Source organism: Cherax quadricarinatus, chromosome 69 (assembly GCF_038502225.1).
Source record: "Cherax quadricarinatus isolate ZL_2023a chromosome 69, ASM3850222v1, whole genome shotgun sequence".
NCBI classification, from domain to species: Eukaryota; Metazoa; Arthropoda; class Malacostraca; order Decapoda; family Parastacidae; genus Cherax; species Cherax quadricarinatus.
Genome location: NC_091360.1, coordinates 17,387,252 through 17,402,435, shown reverse-complemented (window position 1 = coordinate 17,402,435; position 15,184 = coordinate 17,387,252). Strand labels below are relative to the sequence as shown.

At 40.4% G+C, this 15,184-nt stretch overlaps 1 protein-coding gene across 3 annotated transcripts in view; it reads left to right on the top strand.

Annotated features, from left to right (window-relative positions):
• LOC128701834 (GDP-L-fucose synthase-like) overlaps positions 1-14,757 on the top strand; it is a 143,558-nt gene extending 128,801 nt beyond the window's left edge. For all 3 annotated transcript variants that reach the window (XM_070099860.1, XM_070099859.1, XM_070099861.1), the window contains one exon: positions 13,577-14,757. In XM_070099860.1, the coding sequence (XP_069955961.1) occupies positions 13,577-13,812 (236 nt within the window). In that variant the 3' untranslated portion in view covers positions 13,813-14,757. The remainder of the gene's footprint in view (positions 1-13,576) is intronic.
• Positions 14,758-15,184: the final 427 nt, after the last annotated feature.

Sequence of the window (15,184 nt, the reverse complement as noted above, 5' to 3'; positions counted from 1 at the left end):
AAAGTTTATTCTCTATAAGGATTACAATGCTGAGTTTACAGAAATTTGGTTATTGTTTGGTTTACATGTAGTAAAATTGTGATTACAGAGTGTACCACTAGAACGCTTAGCATGGCTAGGCATTTCGGGCATACTTAGTTTTATTCTTAATTGTAAAATATTACAAATTATGAGGTAAGTTGGTATTATGGCTAAGTGACTAAATACTAGTTTGTGAGTTTAGCAATGTGAATGCTTTTGTTTTGGCACAGTATATAGTTTCAGTATTGGAGTATCACAGGATTCATTATTTTAAGACTGATATTAATATTTCTGTTTATGGTCAAATGAGTGAGTGAGTGTAAGTGTGAACCACCAGGTGGTATTCGTGTAGTTAGTTGACGGGGTGTATCAGGGAGATAAGATGTTTTCTAATAGTAGTTTTGAAGGTGATGAATGTGTCTGCAGTTCTAGAGTTCTCAGGTAGCGTATTCCAGATTTTAGGGCCTTTGACATACATTGAATTTTTGTAAAGGTTTAGTCGGACACGGGGAATGTCGTAGAGATGTTTGTGTCTGGTGTTATGCCTGTGAGTTCTGTCACAACTATCAAGAAAGCGTTTTAGGTCAAGGTTGATATTAGAGTTTAAGGCCCTGTAGATGTAGATTCCACAGTAGTAAGTGTGGATGTACTGAACAGGGAGTAAGTTTAGGTCTATGAAGAGTGGGGGGGGTGTGTTACCAGGGATGGGATTTAGTGATTATTCTTACTGCAGCTTTTTGTTGGGTTATTATTCTTTAGGTGTTTTGCTGCAGTTGATCCCCAAGCACAAATAGCATAGGTGAGGTATGGATAAATAAGTGAGTTGTATAGTGTGAGAAGGGCATTTTGCGGCACGTAGTATCGTATCTTGGAGAGGATCCCAACCGTTTTGGATACTTTTTTGGTTATATGCTGAATATGGGTGCTGAAATTCAGGTTGTTGTCAAGGTATAAGCCTAGGAATTTTCCCCCATTATTTCTGGTAATTAGAGTGTTGTCAATCTTAATGTTAATTTGTGCATCTCCTGCTCTGCTACCAAACATAATATAGTAGGTTTTGTCAGTGTTAAGCGTAAGTTTATTGGCTGTCATCCAAGTCGATATTTTAATCAGCTCCTCATTCACAATGGTGTTGAGGGTGGCAAGATTAGGGTGAGAGATGACATAAGTCGTGTCATCAGCAAAGAGAATGGGTTTCAGGTGTTGGGATACGTTTGGAAGGTCATTGATGTATATGAGGAAGAGCAGGGGACCAAGGACACTTCCCTGCGGAACTCCAGTATCAAGTGGCCGTGTTGCTGATGCTGTGTCTTTAATGGTGACGTACTGATACCTATTAGTAATGTAAGATTTGAAATAAGCAAGCGCATGGCCTCTTATACCGTAATGATCAAGTTTGTGGAGTAGGATGTCGTGGTCTACTGTGTCAAAAGCTTTTCTTAGGTCAATAAAAATTCCTAGTGGATATTCCTTATTTTCCAATGCTGTGTAAAGCAGATCTAGCATTTTTATGATTGCATCATTAGTGCTTTTATTTTTCCTGAATCCAAATTGGCAGGGGTTGAGTGTGTTTTGAGCCGTTATAAATGAATACAGTCTCCTGTGCACGAGTTTCTCAAAGATTTTGGATAGCAATGGTAAGTTAGATAATGGCTTATAGTTGTTTAAGTCTGTAGGGTCACCACCTTTATGTATTGGTGTAACCCTTGCCATCATGAGTAGTTTCGGGAAGGTGTTAGTCTCTAGGGACTTGTTAAAAAGTAATGAAATAGCATGCGAAAGGACATGGGCCGCTCGCTTCTACAGTAATGGTGGGACATGAGACAGATTCCCCGAGTTATTTTTAAGTGACTTTATAATCTCAATGACTTCCGTGGGCTCAGTTGGTGCAAGATAGAAGGAATTAGGGAAATTCCCATCTAGGTAGTCCCCAGCATGGGCATTGGTATGTGGGATTTTACTGGCGAGATTAGATCCTATGCTTGAGAAGAAGTCGTTTATCTTGTTAGCTGTGTCAGTGGGATGTAGTGGTGTTTCATTAGGTTTAGTTAGGACAATATTCTTGGTTTTTCTCAGTTTGTGGGTCCCTAGAATCTGAGAGAGTGTTTTCCAGGTCTTTTTTATGTCTCCTCTAGTGTCTGTGAATCTACTGGAGAAGTATAGTTGTTTGGCTTTCTTTATTACTTTGGTGAGAGCTGATGAATAGTGTTTAAGAGTATCTTTGTGTATTAAGCCCTGTCTATATTGCTTTTCATATTGGTGTTTCTTGTCAATGGATTTCAGAATGGTGCTGGTTAGCCATGGGCAACCAAGCCGTTAGTTTGTGATCTGTTTTGTTTTTATAGGACAATGTTTGTTGTATAGTCTAAGTAATTTGTTAAGAAAAATGTCTGTCCAGTCATCAATACCATTGGCCTTGGAGAATTCTGTAGGCCAATCAACAGTCTCTAGGTCAGCTGTGAACTTCCTTACTGAGGCCTCGTCATGGAGTCTAAATGAGACTTTGTTGTATTCAAGTGGTGGTTTACTAATGTTTGGCAGGAGGAAGGTAGGGTAGTGGTCTGTAGTGCTATCTGTGATTATCCCTGATTTAAGGGGGGCTAGTATATTGGTCCATATGTGGTCTATTATGGTTGCACTTGTCTCAGTGAGCCTGGTTGGTAACATTACTAGTAGTGAGTGAATATTACCACCCAGGTAACAGTACTAGTAGTGAGTGAATATTACCACCCAGGTAACACTACTAGTAGTGAGTGAATATTACCACCCAGGTAACACTACTAGTAGTGAGTGAATATTACCACCCAGGTAACACTACTAGTAGTGAGTGAATATTACCACCCAGGTAACACTACCAGTAGTGAGTGAATATTACCACCCAGGTAACACTTTTGTACTGAGTTAATATTACCACTCTGGTAACACTACGAGGAGTGAATATTACCACCCAGGTAACATTATTAGTAGTGAGTGAATATTACCACCCAGGTAACATTATTAGTAGTGAGTGAATGTTACCACCCAGGTAACACTACTAGTAGTGAGTGAATATTATCACCCAGGTAACACTACTAGTAGTGATTGAATATTACCACCCAGGTAACACTACTAGTAGTTAGTGAATATTACCACCCAGGTAACACTACTAGTAGTGAGTGAATATTACCACCCATTTAAGACTACCAGTAGTGAGTGAATATTACCACCCAGGTAACACTTTTGTACTGAGTTAATATTACCACTCTGGTAACACTACGAGTAGTGAGTGAATATTACCACCCAGGTAACACTACTAGTAGTGAGTGAATATTACCACCCAGGTAACACTACTAGTACTGAGTGAATATTACCACCCAGGTAACACTACCATTCGTGAGTGAATGTTACCACCCAGGTAACACTACTAGTACTGAGTTAATATTACCACCCAGGTAACACTACTAGTACTGAGTGAATATTACCACCCAGGTAACACTACCAGTAGTGAGTGAATATTACTACTCTGATAACACTACTAGTAGTGAGTGAATATTACCACCCAGGTAACACTACTAGTAGTGAGTGAATATTACCACCCAGGTAACACTACTAGTACTGAGTGAATATTACCACCCAGGTAACACTACTAGTAGTGAGTGAATATTACCACCCAGGTAACAGTACTAGTACTGAGTGAATATTACCACCCAGGTAACACTACTAGTAGTGAGTGAATATTCCCACCCAGGTAACACTACTAGTAGTGAGTGAATATTACCTCCCAGGTAACACTACTAGTAGTGAGTGAATATTACCACCCAGGTAACAATACCAGTAGTGAGTGAATATTACCACCCAGGTAACACTACTATTAGTGAATGAATATTACAACCCAGGTAACACTACCATTAGTGAGTGAATATTACCACCCAGGTAACACTACTAGTAATGAGTGAATATTACCACCCAGGTAACACTACTAGTAGTGAGTGAATATTACCACCCAGGTAACACTACCATTAGTGAGTGAATATTACCTCCCAGGTAACACTACTAGTACTGAGTGAATATTACCACTCTGGGAACACTGCCAGTAGTAAGTGAATATTACCACCCAGGTAACACTACCATTAGTGAGTGAATATTACCACCCAGGTAACACTACTAGTACTGAGTGAATATTACCTCTCTGGTAACACTACTAGTAGTGAGTGAACATTACCACCCAGGTAACACTACCATTAGTGAGTGAATATTACCACCCAGGTAACACTACTAGTACTGAGTGAATATTACCTCTCTGGTAACACTACTAGTACTGAGTGAACATTACCACCCAGGTAACAATACCAGTAGTGAGTGAATATTACCACTCTGATAACACTACTAGTAGTGAGTGAATATTACCACCCATGTAACACTACCATTAGTGAGTGAATATTACCACCCAGGTAACACTACTATTACTGAGTGAATATTACCACTCAGATAATACTACTAGTAGTGAGTGAATATTACCACCAAGGTAACACTACTAGTAGTGAGTGAATATTACCACCCAGGTAACACTACCAGTAGTGAGCGAATATTACCTCATAGGTAACACTACTAGTAGTGAGTGAATATTTCCACCCAGGTAACACTATTAGTAGTGAGTGAATATTACCACCCAGGTAACACTATTAGTAGTGAGTGAATATTACCACCCAGGTAACACTACTAGTAGTGAGTGAATATTATCACCCAGGTAACACTACTAGTAGTGAGTGAATATTACGACCCAGGTAACACTACTAGTAGTGAGTGAATATTATCACCCAGGTAACACTACTAGTAGTGAGTGAATATTACGACCCAGGTAACACTACTAGTAGTGAGTGAATATTACCACCCAGGTAACACTACTAGTAGTGAGTGAATATTACCACCCAGGTAACACTACTAGTGGTAAGTGAATATTACCACCCAGGTAACACTACTAGTAGTGAGTGAATATTACTACTCTGATAACACTAATAATAGTGAGTGAATATTACCACCCAGGTAACACTACTAGTAGTGAGTGAATATTACCACCCAGGTAACACTACTAGTAGTGAGTGAATATTACCACCCATGTAACACTACTAGTAGTGAGTGAATATTACCACCTAGGTAACGCTACTAGTAGTGAGTGAATATTACCACTCTGATAACACTACTAGTAGTGAGTGAATATTACCACCCAGGAAACAGTACTAGTAGTGAGTGAATATTACCACCGAGGTAACACTACTACTTGTGAGTGAATATTACCACCCAGGTAACACTACTAGTAATGAGTGAATATTCCCACCCAGGTAACATTAATAGTAGTGAGTGAATATTACCACCCAGGTAACGCTACTAGTATTGAGTGAATATGACCACCCAGGTAACACTACTTGTAGTGCGTGAATATTACCACCCAGGTAACACTACTAGTAGTGAGTGAATATTACCACCCAGGTAACACTACCAGTAGTGAGTGAATATTACCACCCAGGTAACACTACTAGTAGTGAGTGAATATTACCACCCAGGTAACACTACTAGTAGTGAGTGAATATTACCACCCAGGTAACACTACTAGTAGTGAGTGAATATTACCACCCAGGTAACAGTACTAGTACTGAGTGAATATTACCACCCAGGTAACACTACTAGTAGTGAGTGAATATTACCACCCAGGTAACACTACTAGTAGTGAGTGAATATTACCTCCCAGGTAACACTACTAGTAGTGAGTGAATATTACCACCCAGGTAACACTACCAGTAGTGGGTGAATATTACCACCCAGGTAAAATTACTATTAGTGAATGAATATTACCACCCAGGTAACACTACCATTAGTGAGTGAATATTACCACACAGGTAACACTACTATTAATGAGTGAATATTACCACCCAGGTAACACTACTAGTAGTGAGTGAATATTACCACCCAGGTAACACTACCATTAGTGAGTGAATATTACCACCCAGGTATCAATACTAGTAGTGAGTGAATATTACCACCCAGGTAACACTACCATTAGTGAGTGAATATTACATCCCAGGTAACACTACTAGTACTGAGTGAACATTACCACTCTGGTAACACTAGCACTAGTAAGTGAATATTACCACCCAGGTAACACTACCATTAGTGATTGAATATTACCACCCAGGTAACACTACTAGTACTGAGTGAATATTACCTCTCTGGTAACACTACTAGTAGTGAGTGAACATTACCCCCAGGTAACACTACCATTAGTGAGTGAATATTACCACCCAGGTAACACTACTAGTACTGAGTGAATATTACAACTCTGGTAACACTACCAGTAGTGAGTGAATATTACCACCTAGGTAACACTACTAATACTGAGTGAATATTACCACTCAGATAACACTACTAGTAGTGAGTGAATATTACCACTCTGATAACACTTCCAGTAGTGAGTGAATATTACCACCCAGGTAACACTACCATTAGTGGGTGAATATTACCACCCAGGTAACACTACTTGTAGAGAGTGAATATTACCACCCAGGTAACACTACCATTAGTGGGTGAATATTACCACCCAGGTAACACTACTTGTAGAGAGTGAATATTACCACCCAGGTAACACTACTAGTAGTGAGTGAATATTACCACCCAGGTAACACTACCAGTAGTGAGTGAATATTACCACCCAGGTAACACTACCAGTAGTGATTGAATATTACCACCCAGGTAACACTACTAGTAGTGAGTGAATATTACAACCCAGGTAACACTACTTGTAGTGAGTGAATATTACCACCCAGGTAACACTTCTAGTAGTGAGTGAATATTACCTCCCAGGTAACACTACTTGTAGTGAGTGAATATTAGCACCCAGGTAACACTACTAGTAGTGAGTGAATATTACCACCCAGGTAACACTACTAGTAGTGAGTGAATATTACCACCCAGGTAACACTTCTAGTAGTGAGTGAATATTACCTCCCAGGTAACACTACTTGTAGTGAGTGAATATTACCACCCAGGTAACACTTCTAGTAGTGAGTGAATATTACCTCCCAGGTAACACTACTTGTAGTGAGTGAATATTACCACCCAGGTAACACTACCAGTAGTGAGTGAATATTACCACCCAGGTAACACTACCATTAGTGAGTGAATATTACCACCCAGGTAACACTACTAGTAGTGAGTGAATATTACCACCCAGGTAACACTACTAGTAGTGAGTGAATATTACCACCCAGGTAACACTACTAGTAGTGAGTGAATATTACCACCCAGGTAACACTACTAGTAGTGAGTGAATATTACCACCCAGGTAACACTACTAGTAGTGAGTGAATATTACCACCCAGGTAACACTACTAGTACTGAGTGAATATTACCACCCAGGTAACACTACTAGTAGTGAGTGAATATTACCACCCAGGTAACACTACCAGTAGTGAGTGAATATTACCACCTAGGTAACACTACTAGTACTGAGTGAATATTACCACTCAGGTAACACTACTAGTAGTGAGTGAATATTACCACCCAGGTAATACTTCTAGTAGTGAGTGAATATTACCACCCAGGTAACACTACTAGTACTGAGTGAATATTACCACCCAGGTAACACTACTAGTTTACCTGGAGTTTACCTGGAGAGAGTTTCGGGGGTCAACGCCCCCGCGGCCCGGTCTGTGACCAGACCTCCTGGTGGATCAGCGCCTGATCAACCAGGCTGTTGCTGCTGGCTGCACGCAAACCAACGTACGAGCCACAGCCCGGCTGATCAGGAACCGACTTTAGGTGCTTGTCCAGTGCCAGCTTGAAGACTGCCAGGGGTCTGTTGGTAATCCCCCTTATGTGTGCTGGGAGGCAGTTGAACAGTCTCGGGCCCCTGACACTTATTGTATGGTCTCTTAACGTGCTAGTGACACCCCTGCTTTTCATTGGGGGGATGGTGCATCGTCTGCCAAGTCTTTTGCTTTCGTAGTGAGTGATTTTCGTGTGCAAGTTCGGTACTAGTCCCTCTAGGATTTTCCAGGTGTATATAATCATGTATCTCTCCCTCCTGCGTTCCAGGGAATACAGGTTTAGAAACCTCAAGCGCTCCCAGTAATTGAGGTGTTTTATCTCCGTTATGCGCGCCGTGAAAGTTCTCTGTACATTTTCTAGGTCGGCAATTTCACCTGCCTTGAAAGGTGCTGTTAGCGTGCAGCAATATTCCAGCCTAGATAGAACAAGTGACCTGAAGAGTGTCATCATGGGCTTGGCCTCCCTAGTTTCGAAGGTTCTCATTATCCATCCTGTCATTTTTCTAGCAGATGCGATTGATACAATGTTATGGTCCTTGAAGGTGAGATCCTCCGACATAATCACTCCCAGGTCTTTGACGTTGGTGTTTCGCTCTATTTTGTGGCCAGAATTTGTTTTATACTCTGATGAAGATTTAATTTCCTCATGTTTACCATATCTGAGTAATTGAAATTTCTCATCGTTGAACTTCATATTTTTTTCTGCAGCCCACTGAAAGATTTGGTTGATGTCCGCCTGGAGCCTTGCAGTGTCTGCAATGGAAGACACTGTCATGCAGATTCGGGTGTCATCCGCAAAGGAAGACACGGTGCTGTGGCTGACATCCTTGTCTATGTCGGATATGAGGATGAGGAACAAGATGGGAGCTAGTACTGTGCCTTGTGGAACAGAGCTTTTCACCGTAGCTGCCTCGGACTTTACTCTGTTGACGACTACTCTCTGTGTTCTGTTAGTGAGGAAATTATAGATCCATCGACCGACTTTTCCTGTTATTCCTTTAGCGCGCATTTTGTGCGCTATTACGCCATGGTCACACTTGTCGAAGGCTTTTGCAAAGTCTGTATATATTACATCTGCATTCTTTTTGTCTTCTAGTGCATTTAGGACCTTGTCGTAGTGATCCAGTAGTTGAGACAGACAGGAGCGACCTGTTCTAAACCCATGTTGCCCTGGGTTGTGTAACTGATGGGTTTCTAGATGGGTGGTGATCTTGCTTCTTAGGACCCTTTCAAAGATTTTTATGATATGGGATGTTAGTGCTATTGGTCTGTAGTTCTTTGCTGTTGCTTTACTGCCCCCTTTGTGGAGTGGGGCTATGTCTGTTGTTTTTAGTAACTGAGGGACGATCCCCGTGTCCATGCTCCCTCTCCATAGGATGGAAAAGGCTCGTGATAGGGGCTTCTTGCAGTTCTTGATGAACACAGAGTTCCATGAGTCTGGCCCTGGGGCAGAGTGCATGGGCATGTCATTTATCGCCTGTTCGAAGTCATTTGGCGTCAGGATAACATCGGATAGGCTTGTGTTAATCAAATTTTGTGGCTCTCTCATAAAAAATTCATTTTGATCTTCGACTCTCAGTCTGGTTAGCGGCTTGCTAAAAACTGAGTCATATTGGGACTTGAGTAGCTCACTCATTTCCTTGCTGTCATCTGTGTAGGACCCATCTTGTTTAAGTAGGGGCCCAATACTGGACGTTGTTCTCGATTTTGATTTGGCATAGGAGAAGAAATACTTTGGGTTTCTTTCGATTTCATTTATAGCTTTTAGTTCTTCCCGCGATTCCTGACTCCTAAAGGATTCTTTTAGCTTAAGTTCGATGCTTGCTATTTCTCTGACCAGTGTCTCCCTACGCATTTCAGATATATTGACCTCTTTTAGCCGCTCTGTTATTCTTTTCCGTCGCCTGTAAAGGGAGCGCCTGTCTCTTTCTATTTTACATCTACTCCTCCTTTTTCTTAGAGGAATAAGCCTTGTGCATACATCGAGTGCCACCGAGTTAATCTGTTCTAGGCATAAGTTTGGGTCTGTGTTGCTTAGTATATCTTCCCAGCTTATATCGGTTAGGACTTGGTTTACTTGGTCCCACTTTATGTTTTTGTTATTGAAGTTGAATTTGGTGAATGCTCCCTCGTGACTAGTCTCATTTTGTCGGTCTGGGGCTCCTCGCATACATGTCTGAACCTCAATTATGTTGTGATCTGAGTATATTGTTTTTGATATGGTGACATTTCTTATCAGATCATCATTGTTAGTGAAGATGAGGTCTAGTGTATTCTCCAGTCTAGTAGGCTCTATTATTTGCTGGTTTAAATTGAATTTTGTGCAGAGATTTAAAAGCTCGTGTGAGTTTTCATCAGAGCTGCCTCCTGGTGTTATTACTGCAACAATATTATTTGCTATATTCCTCCATTTTAGGTGCCTTAAGTTGAAATCCCCCAGGAGCAAGATGTTGGGTGCAGGAGCTGGAAGATTTTCCAGACAGTGGTCAATTTTTAACAGCTGTTCCTGGAATTGCTGGGATGTTGCATCCGGAGGCTTGTAGACTACCACAATGACTAGGTTTAGGTTCTCGACCTTTACTGCTAAAACTTCCACTACGTCATTTGAGGCATTAAGCAGTTCTGTGGAAACAAGTGACTCTGCAATGTACAGGCCAACCCCCCCCCTTTTGCCTGTTCACTCTGTCACATCTGTATAGGTTGTAACCTGGGATCCATATTTCGTTGTCCAAGTGATCCTTTATGTGGGTCTCAGTGAAAGCCGCGAACATTGCCTTTGCCTCTGCAAGCAGTCCACGGATGAAAGGTATTTTGTTGTTTGTTGCTGGCTTTAGACCCTGTATATTTGCAAAGAAGAATGTTATCGGACTGGTGGTATTGTTGGTACTGGGGGGGTGAGTGAATATTACCACCCAGGTAACGCTACTAGTAATGAGTGAATATTACCACCCAGGTAACACTACTAGTAGTGAGTGAATATTACCACCCAGGTAACACTGCTAGTAGTGAGTGAATATTACCACCCAGGTAACACTACCAGTAGTGAGCGAATGTTACCTCCCAGGTAACACTACTAGTAATGAGTGAATATTTCCACCCAGGTAACACTATTAGTAGTGAGTGAATATTACCACCCAGGTAACACTACTAGTAGTGAGTGAATATTACCACCCAGGTAACACTACTAGTAGTGAGTGAATATTACCACCCAGGTAACACTACTAGTAGTGAGTGAATATTACCACCCAGGTAACACTACTAGTAGTGAGTGAATATTACCACCCAGGTAACACTACTAGTAGTGAGTGAATATTACCACCCAGGTAACACTACTAGTGGTAAGTGAATATTACCACCAAGGTAACACTACTAGTAGTGAGTGAATATTACCACTCTTATAACACTAGTAATAGTGAGTGAATATTACCACCCAGGTAACACTACTAGTAGTGAGTGAATATTACCACCCAGGTAACACTACTAGTAGTGAGTGAATATTACCACCCAGGTAACACTACTAGTAGTGAGTGAATATTACCACCTAGGTAACACTACTAGTAGTGAGTGAATATTACCACTCTGATAACACTACTAGTAGTGAGTGAATATTACCACCCAGGTAACAGTACTAGTTGTGAGTGAATATTACCACTCTGATAACACTACTAGTAGTGAGTGAATATTAACACCGAGGTAACACTACTAGTAGTGAGTGAATATTACCACCAAGGTAACACTACTAGTAATGAGTGAATATTCCCACCCAGGTAACACTACTAGAAGTGAGTGAACATTACCACCCAGGTAACGCTACTAGTATTGAGTGAATATGACCACCCAGGTAACACTACTAGTAGTGCGTGAATGTTACCACCCAGGTAACACTACCAGTAGTGAGTGAATATTACCACCCAGGTAACACTACCAGTAGTGAGTGAATATTACCACCCAGGTAACACTACCAGTAGTGAGTGAATATTACCACCCAGGTAACACTACCAGTAGTGAGTGAATATTACCACCCAGGTAACACTACCAGTAGTGAGTGAATATTACCACCCAGGTAACACTACCAGTAGTGAGTGAATATTACCACCCAGGTAACACTACCAGTAGTGAGTGAATATTACCACCCAGGTAACACTACCAGTAGTGAGTGAATATTACCACCCAGGTAACACTACCAGTAGTGAGTGAATATTACCACCCAGGTAACACTACCAGTAGCGAGTGAATATTACCACCCAGGTAACACTACCAGTAGCGAGTGAATATTACCACCCAGGTAACACTACCAGTAGTGAGTGAATATTACCACCCAGGTAACACTACCAGTAGCGAGTGTATATTACCACCCAGGTAACACTACCAGTAGCGAGTGAATATTACCACCCAGGTAACACTACCAGTAGCGAGTGAATATTACCACCCAGGTAACACTACCAGTAGTGAGTGAATATTACCACCCAGGTAACACTACCAGTAGTGAGTGAATATTACCACCCAGGTAACACTACCAGTAGTGAGTGAATATTACCACCCAGGTAACACTACCAGTAGTGAGTGAATATTACCTCCCAGGTAACACTACCAGTAGTGAGTGAATATTACCACCCAGGTAACACTACCAGTAGTGAGTGAATATTACCACCCAGGTAACACTACCAGTAGTGAGTGAATATTACCACCCAGGTAACACTACCAGTAGTGAGTGAATATTACCACCCAGGTAACACTACTAGTAGTGAGTGAATATTACCACCCAGGTAACACTACCAGTAGTGAGTGAATATTACCACCCAGGTAACACTACTAGTAGTGAGTGAATATTACCACCCAGGTAACACTACTAGTAGTGAGTGAATATTACCACCCAGGTAACACTACCAGTAGTGAGTGAATATTACCACCCAGGTAACACTACTAGTAGTGAGTGAATATTACCACCCAGGTAACACTACTAGTAGTGAGTGAATATTACCACCCAGGTAACATTTGATCAGTAAGAATGAAGAAGTAGGGAGGGATGTAACTCGTGTATATTACCACTGTTCCTAAATTGTAACCCACCCGAATGTCTTTGTCCCAGACTTGTTCTCTCTCTGTCTCACTTCGCCTCCTTCCTCCCTCCCTTCCTCTCTCTCTCTTCCCCTTATTTCTCTCTTCTCTTCTCTCTTCTCTCTTCTCTCTTCTCTCTTCTCTCTTCACTCTTCTCTCTTCTCTCTTCTCTTCTCTCTCTTCTCTTCTCTCTCTTCTCTTCTCTCTCTTATCTTCTCTCCCTCTTCTCTTTCTCTCTCTCTCTCTCTCTCTCTCTCTCTCTCTCTCTCTCTCTTTTCTCTCCCTCTCTCTCTCTCTCTCTCTCTCCCTTCCCCTCTTTTCTCTCTCTACATTTGCACTGTTCTTAAGATACTGTTGTACTTTCTTCAACTTGATAATTAAGTAAGAATCATGAGTGGTTTGTTCAACCTTAACAATATATAAAGTCTCGTATACTCATCTTAAAATAAATGAAGGTGGTCGAGTACTCTCATATATCTTCAAGAAATTTTTAAAATGTTCAAAATGCTCCTGTCTTTCTTAATTATTAATTCATTTACTAAAACTTTGTCTATATAATAATAAAGACAATGTCATCCAATTAGTGAAAAGTATTAAGAACTTTTATTAGCATTGAAAATATTTCTAAAAAACATGACGCACATTTAATACAAAAATGTGGCATATTTAAAGTCCAATATTTATTAATTTTACAACAGTTGATGAAGAAGATGAGATAACAATTAAGGAACTCGCTGAGATGGTTGTTGAAGCTTTTGACTTCAAGGGAGAAGTGATATACGACACTTCGAAGAGTGACGGACAGTTCAAGAAGACTGCTAGTAATGACAAGCTGAAGAAATATTTACCTGACTTTGAGTTTACTCCAATAAGACAAGGTATAAAAGAGACAGTGGATTGGTTCATCAAGAACTATGAGACAGCAAGGAAATAAAAGGTTCCTCACAGGTAAACTTATAAAACACTAACAGTAACATTGCTCCTGTAACTGTACGTACATGACTGTACGTACATGACTGTACGTACATGACACAACACTCCATATATAATTGTCACCTATATTTACGCACCATTTTGGTTGAGTCGACTTTTAAAATACTTTTTCACCAATATAATGTTTGACAATGTGAGTATAGACTCTTGCACTGCAGTGTTCCATTACTTATGTTCACTTGCAATCAATTTGACCTAGATTTTTCGTATTACTTCGTGGAAGAACATACAACAGGTGAACAACATCCAACATGACTGAGAAAGGTTGTTTTCATGTTGTACATATACTGTGAATGTAGAGTCACGGACACAATATATATATGGAATCAGCCAGTAGTGATTAGTTGAGGTAATAATCTCAGTGAAATAACAGTAGTGAAGATGTTAAAGAAAACTGTTAAAAATAAAATTGAAACAGTAGGCCTACGTCACTGTGTTTGTTGTGAAGATTGTTGAAGTATGAACCAATGACCCGGGATGGGGGGGGTGTGAACTCATGGCAAGGGAGTCGTAAAACTCGAGGCCAGTGCGTAAATCACTGGGCCTACACACTGGCCTCGAGTTTTACAACTCACTCGCCATGGGTTCAAGCCCCACCCGTTAACTGTTTTGTTTGTAATCGTTTTATTACGATTTGATGAGTCAGTACTGATGCTCATCCGGGTTATAAGAGAAATTAATGGTGTATCACAGCGTTTATTTTTATGTTTTATATCTATAATAATGCAACACGTTTTATTATATAAAAATTCTTTTAACAATGATCATTATTTTATGAATAAAAAATGTTGGTATTGCAATTATTTTGGTGGATTGATTTTGTTGCAGACTGATGGTACACTTATGTTAATGTAGTGGGTTTAACATAATAAAGTAATTTACTGATGGTAATTTTTTATTTGACATTTTATACATGGGAAAATCTGTCTTTATATCTGTGATCCTCTGATGACGTCCAAGACAATAAAAGACAAGATCAACTTAGGTGAAAGTGATCATTTAGTGAAGACAAAGACGTGAGTTCCAGAACAAGCTTTTATTAAAACAACTTTATGCTCTGTGTAGAGTTTTATCAAGCTATGCAGAGGTTACTCTTACTTTTTAAGTTAGTTTAATGTCTTCGTTATACACCCAATACCCATCCTGTGGGCAGTAGTTATAAAATTACAGAGGTGAACAAGTTACAGTGGTAACGAACTATGAGGTTACAATCTTCAGCTGGAGGTAAAGTGGAAGAGCTGAGACGGAATCAGTGATATGTAGAGATGAAAGATGACAGGTCATAAGTCAAAGTTTCTTGGACACAGCGCAAG